The sequence below is a fragment of the Passer domesticus genome, chromosome 5, assembly GCF_036417665.1.
Source record: "Passer domesticus isolate bPasDom1 chromosome 5, bPasDom1.hap1, whole genome shotgun sequence".
Classification (NCBI taxonomy): Eukaryota; Metazoa; Chordata; class Aves; order Passeriformes; family Passeridae; genus Passer; species Passer domesticus.
The window spans coordinates 67,682,686-67,707,018 of record NC_087478.1 but is presented as its reverse complement, the minus strand read 5'-3'; the positions used below and the strand labels follow the sequence as shown (position 1 = coordinate 67,707,018).

The following is a 24,333-nucleotide window of genomic DNA, read 5'->3' as shown; positions in this document are numbered from 1 at the left end:
GAGATTTAATACAGCTCAACATTTCAGAGGGTTTGGTTTCTTCACAGCTCCTGGACAGCACTATTGTTCTTTTCAAGGGCAAGACAATGAACATTAGCTTCCATCAGAGGAGGATGGGATTTTAAATGGCACTTTGGAGAAATGGTGAATGCTGCAGGGTGGGGATGGGGGAAGCACTTTTCTATATGTCAGATCTGTTACGTCAATTTGCTCCTCAGCTGATTATCAATAAAAATTGTTACTGAAATTTAAAGCTGACCCAAATGCTCCACTATAGTGGTTTTTTTTTTTTTCATCCCCACAGTCACAAGACCTTGTTGGGTTCTTTCTTGTTTTGTTTTGAGATGGGGGTTTTTTTCGGTTTTTTTTTTTCTTTTTTGTTTTTGTGTTGGGGTTTGTTTGTTTGGGGTGTTTTTTTTTTTTTTTTTTGTTGTTGTTGTTTTTGTTTTTCCCAGAGAACTAGATAGAAGGTGAGAAGTTGATGTCAAGAACATCTGCAGCTTCACACAGGCACCCCCGTGCAAGACCACCGGGGAGTCACACACAAAATAATTTATGGGAACTCCTCACAGGCCACCTGCACGGCCAAACCTCAGTGCCGGCACTCCAGCATCCTCTGCCAAATCCCGCATCCACCAACACGGGAAGGCACCACTGCTGCCTGCGGAAGCCCTTCTCGAGGCGGCGGCCAAGCGGGAGAGGAGCCGCTTAATAAATAAAACCACGTTCCACGCTCTTGTGACAGAGTAGAAGGAGCGGGGGCGCCGACTGTCCCCCGGCGCTGCTGCCGCTCCCGCCGCGTTACATAAGGCGCAATAGGCGTCTCCCTCGGGCGGCGCAGTAGATGCGCGCTCCATGCAAATGCAGTCCCGGAGGAAGCTCGGGAGCCATTTCTCCGCTCCTGCCGGCGGGGCCGCACTCCCCGCGGGCTCGGGGCCACCGCACTGAGCCAGACACTGCGCCCATTACATAACAGCGCCCACGCCTCCCCCGGCCGCGCCACTCACATGCGCCGCGGTCACATGCCCAAACCGCTCATTAAATCGCTGCCCGGGCAAAGGCGATTACAGCGCGGCAGCCAATTGGAAAGGTGGAAGCCGGGGCCTTGCACCCGCCCGCAGCCCCCCGGTACAGCGCGCTGCCCGCGGGAGCAGCCCTGGGGCACCTGCTGCCGGAGCTCTCACCCAAATCAGTCTCCTGCCACCTCTGCGGAGGGCTGGGCACCGGCCTCTCCCGTCACCACGCTGATCACTCACACAATCCCAGGATTGTTAGGGCAGGAAGGGACGTCTGGAGCTCGTCCAGTCCAACTCCCCTGCCTTGGTGACAAAGGAACACGTCCAGGTGGGTTTTGAAATGCCTCCAGTATCATCCGGAGGGATTTTCTGCAAACAAGGCAGGTGGTATTTGATAATGGATATATAGTGGCTGCTGGGGATAAAACATGCTCCTCCCCGTGTCAAAGCCACATGCCCTCCAGGCAAGGGGGTCGCTCCCAGTGTCACCACCCGATGCAGGTTTGCATCCCCACAGTATAATGGACATAAACATTTCCACAGGTATGACAGGCATGGATCACAGGAGTCTGAGATTAACACATGCCCCAGATCTCCTAACCAACATCCATCTGGCTGCCTCGGAGGCTGGTAGCCACCCCCCACACCCTGGGCAGCAGTACGTGTGCCACAGGCACATTTGTAGGGAGGGAGGGTGCTCTGTAGAAGGTCTGCTTTGTCTTTTGTTGGATCACCCCCTTGGGTTGCAGATTTTTGGAGCCATCGTGACCCAGAAATCTACCTTCAAGAGAACAGGCATTGCAAATCAAGTTGGCCAACACAGCAGGAAGATTCTCTGAGTCTCTACAACTCAAGAAGCGGCTCCTTTTGTGTATGCCAACATTGCAGCAAATTTCTAAAAGCATGATTTTTTTCCAATAGAAGCCAACTTCAGAACAAGAATTTACACAGTAAGCCAAGCTTAATAAATTAATTTCTTTTAAGACTTCATCCCATTTTTTCCCCCAACAAATCTTTCATTCACAAAGCCCAGGAGCACACTCCTTCATTTAGGGAGGAGAGGATGGGCGCCCTGCCAACCTGCGAGGTTCTGCACTGTCATACACAAAGTCCTGCTTCCACTTTCAGAGAGACCTTCTCTCAAGGTGAGTTGCTCAGTCCCCTGGAGAGGAGCCCAAAATGGGAGTGAGCTTGTGCTACTAAAGTACCTTGTGCTGCACTGACATGTGCCCATGGTGGTGGTACCTCCCTGTGCAGCAAGCTCAGGGCAAGAGGCAGCACTGTTCGCGAGTAGCCTGTCAGGTGGAACCTCAGTTCCCTTTCCTTCAGCAACCCTCCTCACCACAAAATAATCTAGAATTAACAAAGCTCTGGGCCTAAACACAGCGCTCACCAAGTCAGAAACAAGCATTAGGGCAATGTATCTGTTGACCAATCTCAGGAAAAAAAAAAAAAAAAGCTTCCCCAGGGTGGCTGTTGCTCAAGTCAGATAGGCAGTGAAACTTGTTTTAGCTGCACATGTGCTCTCCTAGCAGGAATGTGTGTGAAAGAGCCCCTTTGTGCAGGGCTGAAGCTGCCTGGTGCTGCTTTTGCCACCTCCTGTGGCTCTGGAGGCCCCTGCTGGAAGATGGAGCTGGATGGGCGCAGGAGTGGCAGGGGCAAGAAATCAGCCACTTTTCAGCTGTGAAATTAAGAGTTGAGAATCATGCTTGAGAAGAGGCTTGAGAAAACTCTTTTCATTTACTCTGATTTTACTACCTCATGGTTCTTGCAGGGGGCAGACCCCCAGCTGGCTCAATAGTAACATCACACTGCATAGGGCTTAGCAGCAAAACAGACAAATAGTGATCAAAGTACTGGACTTAAGACACAGAAGCCATAAACTGTGGGGTAGATCAAAAGAAAACATTATTCCAGCAACATTTCCTTTCTTGCTCCCAAATAAAGTCTTTCTTCAGCTAAAAAATCAGGGGGAAAAAGTAAAGGAAAAAGCATGTGCAAAAATAGGAAAGAGATAATTTAAAGTGATAAAATAATTGTTTCTTTAGTTTCAAATTGTTTATAATTTAAAAAACAGGTTAAATATATGATGAATTGAAGTATATATCAAATACTTGACTTCTTGGGGTATTTTTTACTTTTTTTTTCCCCTTTAAAAAGGGAAGTAAAAGACCTGCATTTAGAGTACCCAGTGTGCTAGAATTTGCTACTGAGTTAAAACAAGCTCTTTCAGTATTGCATGTATGGAAATAATATCTTTATATAAACAGCTTCATCAAGTGGCTCCCTGCAGACCACACTGAGGACAGCAAACCCTTCTCAGCAGCCTGGCTGAGCATCAGGTAAGACTCTAGGAGGACCCAGTTCAGCTGCTACCTCCCAGCCCTGTGCCCACACACAGCCAGCACTGCTCTCACCTCATGCCCTGCACGGGCACAAATAGGTACCACTTTGCCCAGATTTCTGCAGTACAAATTACTCATTTCTGTCTAAGCACACCACAACTCCAAGTAATCTCCTAAACTTGCTGCTCTGACTGATGTTTTGGGTTGTTTGGGTTTTTTTCTTCATGAAAACATTTCCCCACTCAGAACAAAAATCCAAACTCAAACAATAAAATCTGAGGTTTTCCCAGGCGTGATGATATTTGCTGTAAGAATAATTAAGTATGAAGAAAAAGAAGAAATAGTTCAACTTCCATTTTTCAAACAGCCCTTTCTAAGTCCTTATGGTTGATTTTCTTGTGAGAATTATCATGACTACAACAAAGCGCCAGCAACAGCCAGGGCAAATTTAATAAAGACTGTGACATATAACCAGAACAATCCTCTGTGCCATCCTGGGTGAATTTACTGACCAGCCCACACTTTATTGCTAGCAGTAAATTACCACTGTTAACATCCTCTGCCTCACAAAAGCAACCTAGTTAATGTGCGTCTCCTTGCAAAATTAAGAATACTCAGGCTGCACAGTCTGTTCTCCAGGAACATTTTTAGCCCCTTTGAAAAAACTGTAAAAGCAGAACTTCTCAACAATGTGTAGGGCTTCCAGCATTTGTTTAAATGCAAAGGTTTTCATTTTTAGAGAGCCACAGTCAAATATTTGTATATTTAGAAGAGTTTGGTTTCTTAAAATGCTGAACTGCACCCAGTAGAGCAGCCTGGAGAGGAACCTTAAGAGCTGGGAACCTCTTAACTGGTCACCTCTTAACCAGCTGAGAAAACACCTGGTTCAAGGGAAGCTTGTTGTTCCTCTGAAGCAGTAAGGAGTCTTAAAACTTAAATACCTGAGAGTTAAGGTTATCTAAATTTCTTTTGCAGTAGAGAAAAGTACTGGTATCCAGTAGGGTTGGATACCAGCAGGCAGACTGGTATCCAACCCTACTGGATGGAGGGCTAATAGGACACAAATGCTACTGTAGACAGCTAAGGAGTCACAAAATCAAGGTTTGTTGCAAGAAAGAGGAGAAAAGTAATAAAAACAAAAGTCAGGGGGAAGGGTAAAAAGCTTTCAGGAAAAAGGTGTATAAGGAGACTTTGCTTGTGTAACTGTAACTGGGAACAAAATGTTTTGGACAAGTCTGCCAAAAGGAATTTTCAGAGTGACAAGGCCCCATTCCCAACCCCCAGTGACAGCTCTGTACCTGGAGTTACCAACACCAGTCCCGCCCTGATTAGCACATTTCCTTGTGCCCCAGCTGAGGGCCAGCAGTGCCTCTTGCTTGCACCCCTGGCAGTAGTAAGGATCCCCTAATGTGAGCTCTGAGTATTCTGGTCTTTTCCCCACAAACAGAGGTCAGGTAACCATAAATGAACCTGGCTTTTATTTCAGTAAATAAACACATGCATAATTCAGCAAAGCATACTTCAAACTCTGGGATTTGTACAGTAGAATTGGAAGAACAGACACAAAAAACTCAGAGAAATCCCAAATAAACTATTTGTAATTAAAAATCTCATTATTTTCAAGCCAAATCTCGTGATTTGTTTGTGGCCTGACTCAGGGCTTTCAGTGCTTGGGGCTGGCAACTCTGACTAAGCAGGGATATGAAATAAGAGCGAAAGTGAATGCCTGCCAGGCTTCTGTTTTCCTGGGACAGAAGACAAAGCAGCTCTGACAATTCCAGCTGGCAATACCATCCAGGCACTCCTCCAAGGCCAAACATGCTGGGTAAAATCCTCATCAGACCCAAAAAAAAATTTAAAAAAGCCTATCCGAAGTAGTTACTGTGGTTGCTTAATAGCTGTTTTCCAAAGTTCAGTATAGCATATATTTTCTTTTTCTTGAAAAGGGAGAGATGGGCCACATTACAGACTAATCCCTTGCCAGATGTCACTAGTGATGAAGTCCCTTAGAAATTACATCAGTTTGAAACCAATCAGAAAACAGTGAGTTTCCATTTCCTCCTCCTGCCTGGCTAGACAGAGACCTTGGGATCAGCTTTCATCCACAGCCTGGAATCAGTCCTCCTCTACGTCTTGCTTGGTGTGGCAGGGGTGTTAAGGAAATAATTGCAACTATTAAAAAGAAAAATAGCTCACTTGCTTCTGCTCCCCATATGCCTGTCAAATACCAGCTCCTTCATTAGGCTTCCCAGGAGCTGTCTCAGCACTCTGCAGGAGATTCTCCCTGCTCCTGGTGGAGGTGGGCGCATCCAGCTGTGGCACACATCTCCAGCCACCACCCCTGTATGCTCCTGGTGATGCCAAACTGGCAGCTGTCCTCTCTCTCCTGACGACCCCAAGTGTCCCCTCACACCTGGTATCTGGTAAGACAGCCTGGGCAGGGAGTGGAATTTAATTTCCAGCCCTCCCTCTACATGCTGACAGGGTGATGGATGAGAAGAAGCACAGAAAGAGGTCGAGGAAAAAGGCCTTGCTGGTTCTTAGTGCTTTTGCTGTCCCTTGTAAGGCAAGAGCATGCCCCATCCTGGTATGTGAAAGGGATGTATCTTCAATTCTTTGTGCTTGGACCAACTAAACCAGAACAATATCATAAACTGATGTTTTCTGTAGAAACTTAGTGCCTGAAACACATTTCTGGATCATAAATCTTGGACTAGAACAGTTCATGTAATGCCACCTATTCATGCTACCCTAAGTAACCATAACTAACCATTCCATTATAATGAGTCCATTATCCCCTGCTTTACTGTATTTTCTCTTAAAAGAGAGATCAAAGATTTGGATCTAGTGGCATCATGCTGATTTCATTTTTATTACTGGCTCCCTAGGTCTATCATAAATATTCATTGGCCATCCTTAATACAAGGCACTGAATTCTGCTCACTGCTATCTCTGGTGCGACTGCAAAGTACAAACAGGGTTGTTGCTCAAACATATTAAATAAAGCAGAAGCAAATTTGTGATAGACAACAACAACATCAACAGCAAAAAAAACCTAACAAAACAAATCAAACCAAAACCACAAAAAAAAAAAGAAATCAGAAAACAAAAGAACCCTTTTCCCCTTCCAAGGAAATTCAAAACCAAAGGAGACATTTTCTCTTGCCCTCTCCACAACTACTGCAGACATCTGCCTGCTGTGGGAATTGAGCCGTGCAGCAGCAGCTGACCTGCTCCCACAGACAGGAGATGTTTCTGGAAAGTCCACAGTTGCCACACTGTGGTCTCTGTGATACTGCAGCACTCTCTGTTCTTCCCAGCAAGAATTATAACCATTACCTGGCAGTGGTACTGAAACTGCTCATACATGTGGCCTTTTCATATAGGAATTAATTCTGAAAAGGGAATGGGAAGCATGTGGAGAGAAACATCTTCCAGAATCACAGTCAGGAAAAAAAGTTTATGCAGTTTTATTCTCCTAACTCCCAGAAAACCTTGCAACCATCCCAAACATTAGGGTGCCTGCAATTTGTTTCTCTCACCTGTTCCTCTGAACTCCCCTCCCACCTCAGTGTAACTGCTCTCAGAGTATGGAAAGCCCTGTTGCACCCATGTCAATTGCTCCTGCTCTACCAATAAGCACAAAGGTTCCTTGGGGTGTCAACCAGGAACTTTGAACAACCACCAATCACTAAAATTAGGGTGGCAAATGGGAATTATGATATAACTCCATCATGGAGGTTAAAGAGAAGGAATAGGAATAAATAACCTAAAATAAATAATTATATTTATGAATCTGTCCTCACACAAAACTCCACACACCTGGAGACGTGAACCATATGATAAAACTGTTGACTCATTCTACATATTAACTTACAACATATCTTTGGTCCTTTACCTAGCCCTTGCCAATCTAAGATCTGCTAGAACCTTCCACTAAATTCCTAAAAATCTGCTTTATTCATAATTTAAAATATAGAAATAAAATCAGGGAGAAAACCTTGATCCTGATATCTTCATGATGTAGAATTTGATTCAAACAGCTATAGCAAGCATGGAATTTAACTTCCAGGTGCACTGAAGTCTTTAGAGAAATTCATTTCACCTGTATTCAAAACAAGAAAATCTAGTTGCTGTTGTTCATAAAAAGGATCCTGATCAGTTCCATGAATATTGTACCTGAGTAAGGTGAGATGAATCATCCTGAGAGCTCTAACAGTTTCACTTATTAAACAGCTCTCTTCTCTTGCACTCCTTTTTATTTGTTTTTATTGAGTAGTAATATCAATAGAGAAGGATGTCAAACAGTTTGCAGGCAGTTAAGATTTTCTTGCTGGTTTGCTCTTCTTAAGATCACATACACAGCAAGGTGTTAATGTGAAATAAGAAGGGCAAACCCCCTATGTCCCATAGGCTGTGTAAAGAGCACATTCCAGAGCAGAAATTGGTCATTTAAAGTTCAGAGTAAGGAACAGGCTACTCCAGTTTTATTGGTTTGGTTAATGCTGTTTTAATTAGTAGCTACAAAAAATATTTTACAGCATCAGATGCTCCTTTAGAGGACAGATGATGTATGTGAGAAGGGCAAATGATATAAGTTCCAAAATAATTTATCAATCAGGATTTGGGGCTTAATATTTCTGAAAGAAAAATGGATAACAACATACCATAATCTTAAAATTTGATAAATATGAGCTACTGAGAGACTACAATCTTTTAGATGGAATGTGTTAACAACCATGTGTTTTTACAGCTTGGGCATCCTGTTAGATTTGTTAGATCCATTAGATTTGTTTGTGACTTGAAGAACAAATAAACAAAAGAAAAATAACCAAGGTTTTGAAACGAAAAAGAGTAAGTACCAGAGAGTAGTGAGCACCACTGCTCACTGAACTATCACCTGAGACAGAACCTTTGGGTCTCTGAAGATACTTTATTTGCATCATGGTGAGTTAACAAACACGCATATTAAAGAGAGGGCAAAATCATGACTGCAATGTAATTAGGCCTGTGCTCACTGCCCCTGCAGCAGATTAAACTGCTCCTGCCTTTCACTAGATCAGGACCTGCACTTTGCACTTTGTCAGGAGGGCTGTCTCCTCAATTACCTGTCCTTGATACACGACTTTAGGTTCTTGTCCAGCGCAACAAAGGCAATGCATTCTGCCTGAAACCAGCCATGGCACAGACCCCTGTTGGTGCCTCACAACCGGCCCAACCACAGTGGCTCTCAACAGGCTTCTGAAGGTGACATAAGCAGGTGACAGTCCAAAGCTGGAGCAAATATCTTTCTGTTACTTACAGAAAAAAAAAAAATCCCCTTAAAAATAAGTCACATTTTTCATATACCCAGTTCTCACAGGTTTTTGCATCGGCAACAAATGGACATGATCAAAAATCCAGCAGAATATCTCGGGGCTGTCAAGCAGCATTGTCCTTTCAGTCCAGAACAATACACATCACAGGAGGGAAAAGGGGTACCCCAAAGATGAGAGATGCTAATTCAGAATATTCTGGTTGATGCTGCCTGTCACAGCCCAGAAGTGTGCAGCAATATCAACACAACAGTGGCTGATGGCCTGAGGCTCTGAGCACCGTGGCTGACAACACCTGCCTAGAACAAACAACACCATCACATGCCTCCTGGTATTCCTTTGCTTAATTATCCCAGCTTGAAGCCTAGAGGGGGAAAAGTGAAATGATGCTCATTTGTTTTTCTGTAGGTTTTCTCTCTTTCGTAAAATGTCAGTGCATGGGTCTAATGAGAAATTACCACACTTTCAGGTTCTGACCACATTCAGTGTTTAGTCTTGCATATCTGAAAGCTCTGGTGCTCCTGCCACTGCAATTACTGGTTCATAGGATTCAGGGCAATAGCAAAACTTGAATCCTGAGCTGCAATGAATTCCTGGAGGCTTTGGTTCTGCAGCTGATCACTACCTTCACACAAAGCATCTCCAAGACCGAGGCGTTTGTCCCACTTGTGTTTGAGTTTTCACTCATCATTTAACTCCCATGAGCCACAACAGCAGTTTTTGACCATACCAGAAGTGCTGGTCCACAACCAGGCTGGCACTGCTGGAGATAACCAACATTCTTCCTCCCTGCACCTCTAGTCCCTCCCTGCGAGCTGTTTTCCTAAGGAGTGAGTTTTTAATGCAGCACCCTGCAAAAGTATCCTTTATCAGCTGAAATAGATATGCGATTAAAAAAAAAAAATCAGTACAAACAGCACTGAGCATGCATGTTCTCCTATGCTGTTTTTGACCCCCTGTCACCTTATAGGCACACTGAGCTTAGTGAGGAGAATGGCCTGTTGACAACAGGAAAATACCTGTGCAGGCCAGTGTACAGGTATTTTTATACATCAGCACAAATAAAACTGACAGCACAAATGGGGAAAAAATAAATGTAATTCTTCAAAATGCCTGCAGTGCCACTAACCCAAAATATGAGTAGTAACACAAATAAAGGACTTTGGATCCTGCTCTCCCATTTAAAAGAAGCATTCTTCTGAGGTATGATACATTCAGCAAGCAACACATTTTCAGAATTATTCTTTTTTTTTTTTCACCTACAAATGCTGTTTTCTGAATGCTAATTTGCACATGCAAGTAAGTCAAATCATCTTGAAACGATGAGGCTATAAAATAGAATGCAGTTTAAGTTGAGAATGTGATTCAATGAGCTGCAATGCTGGGACACTGTAGTGGGTCCCAAAATCTCCTGACTTCTAAAACCCATTAAGGTTATTTACCCCATCAGAAAAAGACCTGCAGCTCCCACTGGCTTCAGCTTCCCTTGTAGATCAATACAATAATAAACTGGCATGACTGCTTTTGACAAACTCACTGGAGTTTTGTCAACAGCTCCACATGAAAAGATTCAGTTCTTCTGGCACAAAATGACCAAGAGCCAGCAGTGGCCACAGGAATAAAATACATTTGTATTTCCACCAAAGCTGTACCATTTCTTTCACATGTATGCTTGGTAGTGTTCCTGCAAACAAAGGGGAGAGGACAGCTTACATTTCATATCTAAAGTTGAATGCAGAAACCTTAACCCTGCAAAACAAAAGGCCATGAAGCTACTTCTATGATTTTAAATCATGAACTAGTACAAATGTCTAAGAGAAAACCCAACATTTTTCATGAGATTTGCAAAAAAGGCAAAAAGCCCAACTACTTATTTCTGACAATTAAGCAGCTTACAAAGTCTTGTTCTACTGACACTTAAAAGTGCAGTTTTCAATTTTTTATACTGAAGTTCAACACCTAAAAGACAAAGAAAAAGTATAAAGTGTGAGCTCTGCAGCACAGGCATCCCTTCCTGAAGGGTTCCATTCATTTACAGTAGTGGTTTTCAAAGGAGCTGCCTTAGGGAGGGGCACACGTTACACATTCTGTAACGCCCTACCATCCACTAGCACATCTGATCAGATGTAATATACACATGGTAGAGGAGAGGATATTTTTCTCCCAGAGGTGCTGACCTGATTTATGAACAGCTGGGAAATCAGCAGGTTGTCTGTGCCCAAGGCATTGCCATGCCAGCAGCTGGAGTCAGGCAAGAAGTCCACATGAGCACCACTGGATCAAGAGTTCAACAACTTAATCCAATTCACTAGGGAGGGTTTAATTTAAGCTTCTGAACCCTCCCTGAAGATGTTGGACCACCCTTCCTGGCCCAGCAGCTCTGTTGTATAGACAGACACTTTAAGCAGGGCAGCAAGGTAATGCTAAGATTTTAAACAGCTCCAATCATTTGCAAAGTGAGCACACGTCAGTCTACATGTTTCAGGTGCTTTTGGAAATGTTACTCAGATTCAAACTGAGGTGTATAAATAGGTCTAGATGCAACATTCACACAGAAATTAAACTGAAATCAAGCACTATGGTGAAACACAAAAAGATACACCTAAATAAATTTTAAAATCCCAGTCCAAGATCCTTCTGGTTTTGCAAACTGGGTATAAAAAGTGCCAGTGATTCTAAACTCAAATATAGATGGGGCACATTTAGTCCAAGGACAGTCCTTTCTGTCCCTCCTGCTTTTCTTCTCAAATAATCAGTCTGAAGCAAGCTTTAGATAAATATATTTAGATACTGCAGTAGCTACCTGAACAGAGGCAATGTGAGCTCCCCACACACACACTGCCTTTCTCAAGTGTTTTAATGCTGTTCTGGAAGAGAGGAAATGTAGATCACATTTCACTCCAGTTGGTGACCTAATCAATACAAACAGGGCTAGGACACAATGCAGAACTCCCCCAGGAGATTGCAATAACCACCCACAATTACTTATGAAAGCTAATCAATGGCCAGGAGGTTTTTATGTCTCATTTATATATTTTAAATCAAACTTCTGAAATTAAACTTTGATTCCCAGCACGATTAGATGTCGTGGTGCTAAGCAAGACAAGGCACAAGAGTGCTGCCTCGGAGGCTGACTGCCAGGAAATCCAAGGATGTGGAGCCAGGAAAGCATCAGAGACCTGAAACTCACCACCAAGGGGAGGTGCAACAATAGAGTTGACATAGTGGATGCAGGAATAGGTATAAAATCAGTTAAATAAGCTCTTACTCCTATTTTGCCTCCTGTTCCTTTAGCAAATGACATAGGTTACCTTCCAGTGGTCAAATGAAGGACAAAGACAGTAGAAGGTGCTCAGTGGTGGGAATTAACGTGAAGAGAGAGGAGAAAATTTTATTTCATTATTTCATCCTTCTTTCTCACTGTGGGAAAGTCTGCAGAAACTGGAGGTTGACCATTTCTGTCAGGTTTATCACAGAAAATACAATTTGATGGGTGATTAGCAAACTCAGGCTTCGTGTCAAAATGTCCCAAGTCCCTCTGTAGCTTTGTTCTGGTTATGACCACCATTATGTATTTATTACTTTTTTTTTTAATATCTGCATACCACAGTTGAATAACTTTGCAAGCAGTGAGATCACAGCCCAAAAAAAGATGGGAAACACGCATATGAGGCTATTCATTGTGCTATTTTTACTGTTCTGAAGTCCATGGCATTGAACAATGACTCATAAGAGTAGCACGCCAGAGAAGCACTTGCAAAGCATATCCAAGCTTGTTTATTCACATATTTGTTTGCACTGATTCATTACATTCCTCAGTGTAAAACCAATGGGACTCCAGAGGAGCACAGGGGAGAACTTCTGTTTAGAAAGAGCTTTTCCAGCCAACATGCACCCTCAAGATGGTGGAGGTCACATCAGGGATTTGGGAATACACCTCCTTTACCCACTCCTGAAAAGCAGGGCTCTTACAAACCTATGGAGCACATTCCTTCTGATGATAATTCCCTCCCTTAACTCTATCTCCCTTTATCAGCAGCCAAAGCAGGGTACAAGGATCAACTAAAAGAAGCAAATCTTCTTGCTTATTTCAAGTCCTTCATTAAAAGTGTTGTCTTTTTTCCTCCCCTGTAGTCCTGAGATGAGGTTGACTTATGGTGGGTCTATGTAATTCTTTTGAAGAGGTTTGGCAAAGGTCAGTTAAAAAAGCAAATTATTTTTCCCATGTGATGCAGTGGTGTTATGCACCCAGAATGCTATTAGAATAAATATAAATAATAATTAAGAATAATAATATCTGCTTCCCCTGTGAAATTTTCTTTATGACATTAAAAAAGAATTTGTCTGCCCAGGCCTAACCACAGTTTTCTTCAAGGAGGAGGTGAGGATGGGATTGGTTTCCTCTGCTTACACTGGTTATTTTTGCACAGGGCAAGTCTGATGTCAGCACTGAGAAATTAGATTATAACTCCATGATTCATATTTAAGAGTGAATAACGCTGAAATGGTTTGGGGAATACCCAGAAATACAGATAAGAGGTAATTACACAGAAGACACTGGGATCAGGCTCAGAAAGAACAGGGACAGCTGACATCTACATCTGAATCTGCCAACTGATAGGCAAAGGAACAGGCAGAATGAAAGAGGCATTTGAAAGACTTGGTTTTGCAAGAGAAAACTGGGCAAAGAGGGGAAAGAGGAATGCAAGAAATAATTAGACACTTACAGAGTACAGACTGTGTCATTTCTTCCCAAAACTGGCAGCTCTGCTTAAACATTGCAGATTTCCTTTCACACATTTGGGAGCATTACAAAGCGTGTGGAGTACAAAAGTCTGGCACCACAGGCAGCAGGGAAAAACTGTACAATTGCAATTAAAAATCCCTATATTTCCATTGATTTTATGGTAAAGTTGGGTGTGACAAATTAAGACTAATCTCCAGAAGTAGAGAATATCCAATATATAATTATACATAGTAATACCTGCCACTGCTAATTCATTTCATCTTGCTTGCCTTGACTCTTATCAAGTCCCTCACACAGAACTATGTAAGGCAGAGAGTTTCTTTCATTCCAAACCAACTTGCTACTTACCACGCTGTTCCTAAGACACCAGGTTATCTCCAAAACATGCACAAAACTGAAATCCTGTCAGATTCTGGTATTATCACTGTGCTGTTAGTTCTATATTCAATATTAAAATGGAAGCAGTACCTCTTCTGCGAAGTCGGTTTTCTTGTCAAGCATTTCTCGTAAAGTTTGAAGGATTTTAATGCAGAGCTTTTCTTCTTTCTCCATCAGCTTCTTTGTGTGATTAATCAACCTGAAAGTAAAATATTAAAACTAAAAGAGCATTGCACATTGATGCTAAGCCATGTTGCAATTTCTTTATGTAAAAATTGTCCATTACTATATTTTTCCTCTAGGAAAGGAAATAAAAGTGGTCAAGAGAAATCATAATTAAAAAGGAAATGGGACTTTCAGGTGTTGGGAGATTTTTGTGTCAATTTGCATATCTTACTGCCCATACTGAAGACAAAATTCTACATCCCCTTTTTTTGAGGGTTTACAGTTTAAGATCCAGACTTGCTATTTCATCCTTTCCTTATTTAAAGGTAACTTAATTTAACCACTATTTAAAGGTAAACAGTATTCACCATGCATCTTGCAAACTTTAAAAGCTACAAACTTTACACCTTCCAACTTCTATGATGGTTATATTATATTTATGATATAATTAGCAAATGGATTTCCAAAAATATTTATTTGGAAATAAAAATTTGGAAAATTTGGAAAAGGAAGAATTCAGAAATACAGACATTTGGATGAAACATAATTGTTGTTTACATTCACACAACCACTTGACAAGCCAGAAAACAAGGTCCATTTCTGTCTCCAGCTATGATGGTGACAGGAGTTTGTATTTCAGTCAGCTGAAACCGATACCAGAAGCAGCCTTTCTGTCTTTGTGGAGAACAGATCTGTGTACAGGGCACAGGTCCTTGCACTGGTTCACACATTTTTGGAGAAATGTTTGTGTAAATAAGAAGGGAGGAAATCCGAAGACCTTGGACAGATTTTGGGATGGGAGGTTTTTTTGATGCTGGCTTCAAACAGGAGTTTGGACAGAGAACATGGGATGGGATAATCGCAAAATTTAATTTTATTTTAATTTTTCCTAACATATAAACTATATTGTTACAATGGTACCTCTGCAGAATATGCAAATAATCAAGGAATCAGGAGGGCTGCCAATACATTCATTTCTCCCAAGTTATCTCTGTTTCAATTATAGTTTCTTAAGGACAGGGAAGGCATCTCACTTGAGGACTAATAAAAAATTTGCAAGACACTATTCCAATGCACAGACCTCAAATAATTCAAGACCAGATAGAGGTCCAAGTGAAATGTATTTTCAAAGAGCTGTTGGCAGCTTAAAATAAAAATATCAATTTGCTATATCAAAAAAAATCCAACAAAAACCCATGAGCCTTGAGCAGCCCACTGCTTCATTATGAATTCTTGAAAATTCTGCTATGAAAAATCTAAGTTTCCGTAGGAGTAGGAGTTTGCCCCCTAATAACAGAGTGGCAAAGCTAGCCTTTGTCCCCCAAAAAAGGAAAGAAGCCCAGAAGTTTCTCCCGACAATCAGGTGAAAAGCCACCTTATAGGACCCCAGAGACTTCACTGAAACCTTGGGGTCACCTAATTGGATAGAAGCCAAAAAGTCCCGCCTGGCCCATAAGGTAGAAAAAGAGGAAGACAAAAGAACTAAACTGCTTTTGTGAAGGTGCTTCTATCAAGGGCAGACCTCTGTACCTGGCTCAGATTTTCTGTTTGTTATTTTGCCTTTTATTAAACCTTTTTGTTTCTAACACTGCAGCAGAAGCCATCCTGCTCATTATTTGCTTCCAAAGGTAATAGCTAAGCTATCCTTGGGTGTATTAGGTTCCCTTTTGAAGGCTCATAAAACCCTGGCCCAACAAAATAGAACCTAGTAAGTTTCTGTTGTAGATTTGGTGAAATGTAACAGCAAAGTAGCCCATTGAGAAAACAGAAATAGGTTGAGCCTGCCAGAATTTTTGCAAGCCATTAACATCCCATTTCTACCAGGTGAGTCAAGCAACCCCCTCTCTCTCTGCTTTCCAGACAACAAAACTGCTGAGAAATATACAACATGGATCAAAAGACCTCACTGTAAGCTTTCAAGAGTAAACTTGGTCACCTGCATGCTTAAGTCTCTGCTGAAAACCAGAGGTAAATGCTGTTGAAAAAGTTAAAACCCTGCCATCTTTCCCAAGGCCCCTCTGCACACCACTTACTTGGACATGAAAGCACCACATCTTATTCTGGCATCGCTGCCCTCGGGGAACAGGAGCTCTGGGCTGTGCAGCACATCAACCAGCACTGAGAACTCAGCTTGCATCATGGGTGTGAACTGCTGCTCCAAGGAGGACACCACGTCCTGGGGGAGACAGGAGAACATCCATAACTGCAGGAGAACTACAACAACATTGTTGTGGAGTCACACAGTCGGCTGTGATGCACTGCTTGCCCCAGTGTGATGCCCAGCTGGCTGTAAAGCCACCTCAAGCCTTTTTTCACACCACTCCTCACGCAGAGCCGGGGGGACAAGGTGCCCATTGTTACTCTCTTTCAAATTTCTCCTTTGCAGGAGTGCTCACAAAACCTGTGGCAACAGTTAGGATGATGGTGTCCTGGAAAAACGATGCTCACCACACACAGTTAATGCGTCACCTCAGGTGTTGTGTCCTTGGTGTTTAGGGCCCCTCCATTTGTCTGGGTCCTGCTGTTTTCTCAGGTAAACCCCTCAACCTGTTTAGGCTCTACATGCACAAGGTGATCTCCATCTCTTGGCAATCTCCAGTGACACAAACATGACCTAAAACCTCCAGTATCTCCTCTGCAGCCAGAACAAGACACGTGGCCATAAAAAGGCAGAAAGGAGATGTTGCTCTGTGGACAACTTGAACATTGTGTGCAGTTTTGGGCACCACAATGTAAGTGTCCAAAGGAGGGACATGGAGATGGTGAAGGGCCTGGAGTTGAAGCCACATGGAGCAGCTGAGGGCACTTGGTCTGTTCAGTTGGAGAAGAGCAGACTGAGGTCAGAGCTCACGGCAGATCTGCAGCCTCCTCATGACGGGAGGAGGAGGGGCAGGCCTTGATCCCTGCTCTGTATGACCAGGGACAGGACCCAAGGGAATGGCTGGAGCTGTGTCAGGGGAGGGTTAGGGATATCAGGAAAAGGTTCTTCCCCCAGCGGGTGCTGGGGCACTGAACAGGCTCCCCAGGGAATGGTCATAGCCCCAAGGCTGCCAGAGCTCCAGGAGTGTTTGGACAATGCTCTTGAGCACAGGGTGGGATTGTTGGGGATCGTCCTGTGCCAGGGCCACGGCTTAGACTCACTGATCCTCATGGAGGATCAGTGAGTCTTCAGCCATCCCCACCCAGAAGTGCAGTGGCTCCTCTCATCCAGCACTAAAAATGCATTGGGCCTGTCTCTGGTGTTTTCCATATCTGGCACATATGAGATAACTGCAGTCCCACTGCTGCCCAATCCATTTGCTGTTCCTGTACCTGTAGTTTCTCTATGATATTCCTGTAATCCCAGGCCGGCCCACCAAGAGCTTCTTTGAAGCGAGGTCCACTACGGGCTGACATCCTCCAGCCCATGGCTGCCCTCTGCACCATGTTGGAGTGACTCTTCATGAACAAGGTGTTCACCTGGCTGTCCAAATCCACTGGAATTGCAATCCCACGGTTCTTTGCTTTAACAGGAAGGAAAAACACAAGACATTTACAGTGGCAAAAACTTTAAAATCTTATAGAGATCATGGCATGCAACAACCTGATCTTGCTGAAGTTAAGGGGCAGGGTGATATCACTTCAACAGCTTTTAAAAATAAGGATCCTAAAAATAAGAACCCTTAAAAATAAGAATACCTAAGTGGTAGAAATCAGCCATAATCTAGTTAAAGAAAGCAAGCTGTACTATTTTAAATGAGATGAGAATAATTTCCAGCATATATTTTCACAGATTTTTTTTTAAATAATAATTTTTCTACTAACTTGAAAAAAAATCTGGAGATACTAATAAGAGTAACAAAAGGAGTATGTGTTATTTTAAGAGTTAGTTTTAGTCTATTCAGAAGCAAATTCTGAAATTTTTCTTTCTAGTAGGCATATGCACATTTATCCAATTTATCCCAAGTACTGTTGCTTTACTGTATATTTACTGTATATTCCTCTTGTGAAGACCTTGAGGAACCAAGTGCAAACAAATTAAATTTGAAAAAGACTGTCCTCTCTTCTCTCCAGGTTTCCTGTACTGCTAGGGTTGCTAAACCCTGGATTCCTGGATGGTGCCTGGATGCCACTGCAATATATCCAGTAGTTAATAAACATCTGATAGTCTAACTGATAGTTAAAAAAAATTAATAGCTAAAAATTGCAATTTTTTTTTCTTTTTAGACTTTAGAGGCAGGAAATGACAATAGAGACAGTATCAGAATAAAAAAAATGAGAAGAGACTTGCAGGACATCCACTATTAAACTACTATTGCATCCTGAACTGTTGTTTGAAAAGGAAGTTTGAAAGGCAGCATTAGAAGGTATCTGCCCTCTCCTCCAGTAAAATCTCTGTGTTAGCTGCTCCTTTCCATCCCACGGGAGATCAGAGTGACATTGTTCTCTGGCTAGCATGAGTAGTCTGAAATTTGACTAATAAACAAGAGTTTTCCCCATCCCTGGAAGTGTTTCAGGCCAGGCTGGATGGGGCTCTGAGCAAGCTGGGATAGTGGAAGGGTGTATCTGCCCATGGCAGGGGGTAGAGCTGGATGCTGTTTAAGGTCCTTTTCAACCCAAACCATTCTGTGAGGCCTATGATCAACATCTCTGAAAGACCAGGTTATGTCCCAGTGATTAGGCTCTGTATTCCCTGTCATTTCACTTAACTTTTGTGGCACAGCTTATGTTTAATGAAAACTTATAAATAAAATGGAGCAGTTCTAATCCATTCGTAATAATGACCAATACTAAGTAATTTTTCACTTTTCCTTATTGAAACAAGCTGAAATTTAGAAAGCAATTAGCCCAAATTGCAGTGCTGCACAACATTTCTCTGAGGCATTTCCCCACTACTCCTCACTAACACACCTTCCACAGTGAAGGAAGGCATCAAAAATACTCCACCTCTTCCTCCCAGCTCTCAAATACATCCAGCTTTATGTCTGAACCTGTGAAGTCAGCAGATGCCCTTCTGTCCCAAGCAGCCCATGCCTCCAGCCTCACAGGAGGATGTGCAGGCAGAGGCACCACACAGCTCTGATGAATGAAGCCTGCAGTGCTGCCAAGCACAGTGAGTCACAGATCCCAGGCTCAAACTTCCTCTCAGGACTAGATTGAAATAACAGCTTTTATTATAAACCTAAATCTGGCTGTGACACCTCAACCCTCAGCCTCAGAGACTGTGGCAAGGGTGTTCTGTCATGGGGACTCTCTTCCCTTTAATGGATCCCACAGGTTCAGAGAACCCTCCTCTCTTCCCACTGAAAGGATCCACTGAATAAAAAGCATCCTGCATCAGGATCCACTGAAAGGTTGGATCCTGATGCAGGACTGGGGCTTCTCCCCATGGATCAGGCTGTTCTATTGGGATGAAAGAGAGTTCTCTAAATCCATTTCTGGAAGGTACTTTCTTTTAAATGGTTGGCCACAGGGAATTGAAAAAAAAAAAATAGGTTAAGCTGGGAAAACATAAACTGACTTTTCCTTTCCAGTCTCCATTTGTTTTGGAGGCACATTTGTGATTAATATGTGGAAAATGCCATGTATGGTTGGCCATTATTTCTAATTACTTGTTTCAATATAATTCAACTGGGCTGTTTTTCAAAATACATTTGCCCTGTTGCTGCCTACTTTACTAGAGAAGTCCATTAAAGTTCTGCCAGTGTGTGTAGGGTGCTGCAGCCTATTAATCAAATTTATTGTGTCCTAATGTCAATCACTGGAATGCTACTGGACAATGCTCACTTCTCAGTTAAGTGGAATATATGCAGAATCCCAATATATCGAAGAATAAAATTAGCAATGGGGAGCACACTGTTCAGAGGAAAACCCAGACCCCAGACTTCTGCAGTCCTAGAGATGCCATTTGAAGTTAACAACTTCCATCAGTGTCTGAGGAACAGTCAAGTACTATGATTGTTCAAAGAGTTGCAGCTAATTAAAACTATCACAAAGAAAACCAGAGAGAGAGGAAAAAAATACCCCTTTGTTTTGAGCAGTTCTTACATGTATAATTCCATTTGTAATTAAGATTTATATTGGTTGTCAAAGGGCACTGTTGAAGTCTAAGCTATAAACAAAGCCTTTGTCTTACTTCTTTTCAGCTTGTAGAAAGTTTATCTTTCATTTGTTTCACATTTCATTATTTAAAACTACATGAAACATATTTTTACATTTTGGAAAGCTGATGAACAAATGTGAACATAAATATTTAGTTTTAATTTAGGTGTTGTAGGCTGCTTTCCTCTTCAAAATGTGTCAATCTTCCTTAAAGAATCAACATAAAATATTTAAAAGTATGTTTATTTTTGTTCCACTTAGAAATACTTTTGGACAGCACTCAAACTTGCAAAGTACAATTAGAACAAGTAGACAAAGGAGCCAAGAGGAGGTAAAATTCTGTCTTTCATCTGGTTAAGTTGGGAAAAAGCTATATGGATACTTACCTGGATAGACTCAATGATCCTTGTGGGTCCCTTCCAGCTCAGAATATTGTGTGATTCTGTGATGTCTTCAGCACAGGTAAATTCTGCCCTGCAGTGGAGGGCATGTCCCAGGCTTATACAGTGCCCATTTCCCACCTAGGGCACTGTGCACGGGGCTAATTACATCCTGAATATATAACACCATTTTGCCAGTGTCAGAGGAGATGGAATTTCTGGGAAATCCTTTAAACTACTAACTCTCAATCTGCTGTTCCCAATTATCTCTCAGCAAGAGAGCCAAGAGGAGCCAAGACAATCAAGCAAACACAACCTACAGCAGTGGTAAGAAACACAGCGCTGTGAATTCAGCCAGGTCCCAGCAAAATGCCCTGCTCCATGCTGGATGGGTCTGTGGGCATCCAGTGATCAGCACCTTTTCTCCCCCTTACTGCTTAAACAATGAAATAGAACTCAAAGACTCAAAAGAAAAGGCACCAAGAATGCCATGAATCAAGCAGGTAAAAACCAAGGCACTGTGGACAAGCAAGCTGTAGTGAAGTCCCAGGAGCACAGTCCAGCTCCCACAGAGGCTGAAATGGGCCCAGGTGTTATTTTGTTAAATTACCTGCATGTAGTTCTCTTCACAGGAGCACATCAATTGGACCTATTTCAGGAATGCCTCCTCAAGTACTGTCCTTTCACTGTGCTGCTGCCTGTGTCTGAGGACCAATTTAGTCCTAAGGATTTCCAGGAAGTGGCCCTTGCCTCTAATTTTCCTTAGAGTATTCTGAAGAATGGTCATCCATCTTGCCATAAGGAATCTCGCTGTTCTTGCTCTTTCCACCTACTGCTCCCTAATTTTAAATGTCACTCCATTAACTTTTGCAGTATATACAGAACACCAGGGTGTGGTGGCTTCACAGCTAATTAACCATGAAACATCCCTGGTGTGGGTTTTCAGGGGGACACACAGGCATTTGGTTCCTAAGAGCCCCTCAAGGAGGAGTGTGCTGGGCAGTCTGGGTCAGGAAAAAGGCCCAGCTGTACCTGGCTGTGAATCCTTTGCTCTGCTCCCAGTTTACACCCCCTGGTAGTCACAGACAGTTCTATCATGTTCTCCCACGCTTCCCAGTTGTCACATAACAGAGTGATGCATATTTAGTTCATTAATTTTGTTCCATAAATCAGCCCCTCCAGCTCTTTAATCATTTACTGACTGCTTAACAAATGCATTCAGATGGAGAGACACTAATGCTAGCAACAGCAAGACTTTTTAAGAGAAATAAAAGCTTTGTGTAGACAAGACACAAACCTGCCAATCTTGTACCCTTCAATTGGATGGGTTTTTTTTCCAGCAGAAAATCTATGCTAAAATATTTATCAGCCTGCTAAAAGATCATCATTGAATTTTTCTTGCAATTAGGGAAACACAAACAGTTAAAATAGAATAAAATATGGGCTTCATCTGAAATGTATTCTTCTTACTGTCAAAAAGGTAACAACAGGATAATTATTTTATTTGAACTAAAAATTGAAAATGAAGGTCTAGCTTTTCATAAAATGGAAAAAAGATTTTAAAATTCAAATGGGAAGCGAAATAAACATAATTTCACGTCTGAAAAAATTGTTATATGAAAATTCATCTATATGGACATTAAAATGCACGTCATAATTTCAAAGAAGCAACAAAATGTGACCTAGATTTTATGTTTAATATTTCCTATTTGTAATTTGTCAGGGAAAAGTAAAAGGCTTTAGAGGGCATAAAAGCATGGTCAAGAAGAACCAGAGGAGAGGGTTTTTTAAATTCTGTACAAGGAAGTATTGATGACTTTAATATAGAGAATAAATACTCAACTAGAAAGGACTTCAGTACTCCTTCAAACCATCTGCTCTCTGTTACAGACAATCCATGCTCTTTAATATCTTTGGAAAAATTTATTGAGCCCCATTTAAAATGATGGCAGCTTATCTACCATTCCTCCTCCCTCCATGTTCTCTCAGCCCACTGACCAAGGACATCCTTCCAAAGTGTGTTCTAATCCTCTGATTTACAATCTAAATTTATTTAAGTTATTTACAACCTACTGTAATTTTTGTTCAGTTGATTTTGGCTCAGCACTGTCCTTCAGCTTAAACGTCTCTGTGACTATTTATCTTCTTAAGTACATTTAAAGAGCAACAACACAGGCCTGTGTTTTGCTAAGCAAAACGTGGGGGTTCTGAATTCTCTTCCTGTAACAGAGTTCTTCTTTCTCCTGACCACCCCAGCAGTGCTTTCTCTGTACCTGTTCCAGCTTTGAACTTAGGAAATAGCAATCTTACAAGGCTCACCTCAAATACAGTAGTATGGAAAGAAGAATTCTCTTCTTGCTTCTCCTGCACAACATCCTAGACCATAATCTGATAGTGACTAATGTAATTTGGCTTGCTAACAGATTTCTTTTTTTTTAGGGTCTGCCAAGAGACATAGTGTAACAAAATGCAGGTTCCTATCTGGCAATGTTTACTCATCTGGGGCATTCCAATTATTTCATTATTGGTGGTCACAGCACAGTCACAGACAGACCATATCTTTGGGATAGACACCAGAGGAAAGATTCAATTTTTTAAAACATAATGGAGAAAAATAATGGATGCTGCAGAGATAACAGTGTAAAACAACTGAATTTACCCTTGTAACAGAAAACTAATGCTCAGAGGTGAAGATACAAGAATTGTAGTCTTAATTAAGAAGCAAAGACACTTCTTTGCATGGGTCCTGAAGGATTGGTCAGCAAAGACCCTGCTTCAATACCATTTAGGATATGTAATTTAAGATATACAATCTTTGGTTGCGAGGCGATATTCCCCAATCTTTAGAGAAGGCTAGTAGCTGGTTTAAAATGCAGACTTTGAGACTGGCCTCCCACCCTTCTCAACCTTGTGAAGATCATAAAATGCATGAACTGAAAGTCCTTCAATAAAGAATTAATTTGAAATAAATTAAATGGCTGGATGTCTTATCTCCTCTGTTTTCACAAAGGTCTGGGTATTTTTCAGTTGTTGCTACTTTACCAGGGAGATGGGAGCTGCTTTGATTATTCACTTTTTGGACTGTGTTTTCAAGCAAAAGCTCACTCCTATGTAATAAAAGAGAAAAGGCCAAAGTGATATATGGATGTGTTCATTCTCACCAGTGTGATAACCTGCTTCAGAAATCCATGCGGACAAGTCACACACACACACACACATATATGTTGCAGTTCGTTTGAGGTGGCTCCCCAGGGTGTCCCGGAAGGCCCCCTAAGCTGTGAGTTCGCTGGCAACAGCAGGCAGACAAGGAGACTCCGTATGATTTCTGAGGGTGCTAATTAGATGAGGGTCCCGCCCCAGAAGCAGCATGGTTACTGAGGGAAAAGGGGGGAAGGGGGGGGGGGGAGAGAGGGAGAGCTTAGGGAGAAAAAGGGCCAACAGAGCATCTGGTCTCCCTCACACAGCTTAACAGGGAGATTCAAAGTGGGCATGGAATAAGACTTGGGCCAATGGGATTATAGACATGTGATACTTCAGGGGAAGATCACAGGCTTAGAATAAACCGTACATTTTCAAGACATGAGACAGACCATACCATTTAACTCAAATGCGACACTACACATATATACATATGTATGTATGTGTGTGTGTGTGTATATATATGTAATTTCACAAGTGTTTCTATTTAGGCCAAGTAGCCAAATGTTTCCTGGGCAACAGAAACCTGGTGCACATTGATATCTGTGTTCCAAACCTCCTGAAACCACTGAGGGATCTGCTGAAGAAGAGGAGCAAGCCTCTATGCTTCCTGCTGAACTGGAGGCAGGAAAGTGCCTGGAGACAAAGAAGCAACTGAGGCTTGAAAAGCTTATGTCGTTTTTCCCTGGTGGTAAAGTGGAGTTGAAG

The 24,333-nt window shown here is 42.2% G+C and overlaps 1 protein-coding gene and 2 long non-coding RNA genes across 24 annotated transcripts in view; 2 read left to right on the top strand and 1 right to left on the bottom strand.

Annotated features, from left to right (window-relative positions):
- ITPR2 (inositol 1,4,5-trisphosphate receptor type 2) overlaps positions 1–24,333 on the bottom strand; it is a 245,188-nt gene that overhangs the window by 98,663 nt on the left and 122,192 nt on the right. For all 21 annotated transcript variants that reach the window (XR_010362601.1, XM_064420759.1, XM_064420745.1 and 18 more), the window contains 3 exons: positions 17,279–17,469; positions 16,000–16,142; positions 13,892–14,000 (listed from right to left, as the gene is read on the bottom strand). Coding sequence is in view for 20 of the 21 variants with exons in the window: in XM_064420759.1 (XP_064276829.1) it covers positions 13,892–14,000; positions 16,000–16,142; positions 17,279–17,469 (443 nt within the window). In the remaining variant the exon portion in view is untranslated. The remainder of the gene's footprint in view (positions 1–13,891; positions 14,001–15,999; positions 16,143–17,278; positions 17,470–24,333) is intronic.
- LOC135300832 (uncharacterized) lies at positions 1,171–3,652 on the top strand. The gene is made up of 2 exons (XR_010362603.1): positions 1,171–2,161; positions 3,287–3,652. It is a non-coding gene; the product is annotated as an uncharacterized LOC135300832 (long non-coding RNA).
- Positions 16,261–23,259, top strand: LOC135300833 (uncharacterized). 2 transcript variants are annotated; one of them, XR_010362605.1, is made up of 4 exons: positions 16,261–16,499; positions 18,173–18,312; positions 20,309–20,378; positions 20,702–23,259. It is a non-coding gene; the product is annotated as an uncharacterized LOC135300833 (long non-coding RNA). The 2 variants fall into 2 exon arrangements; XR_010362604.1 differs by having other exon boundaries at positions 20,309–23,259.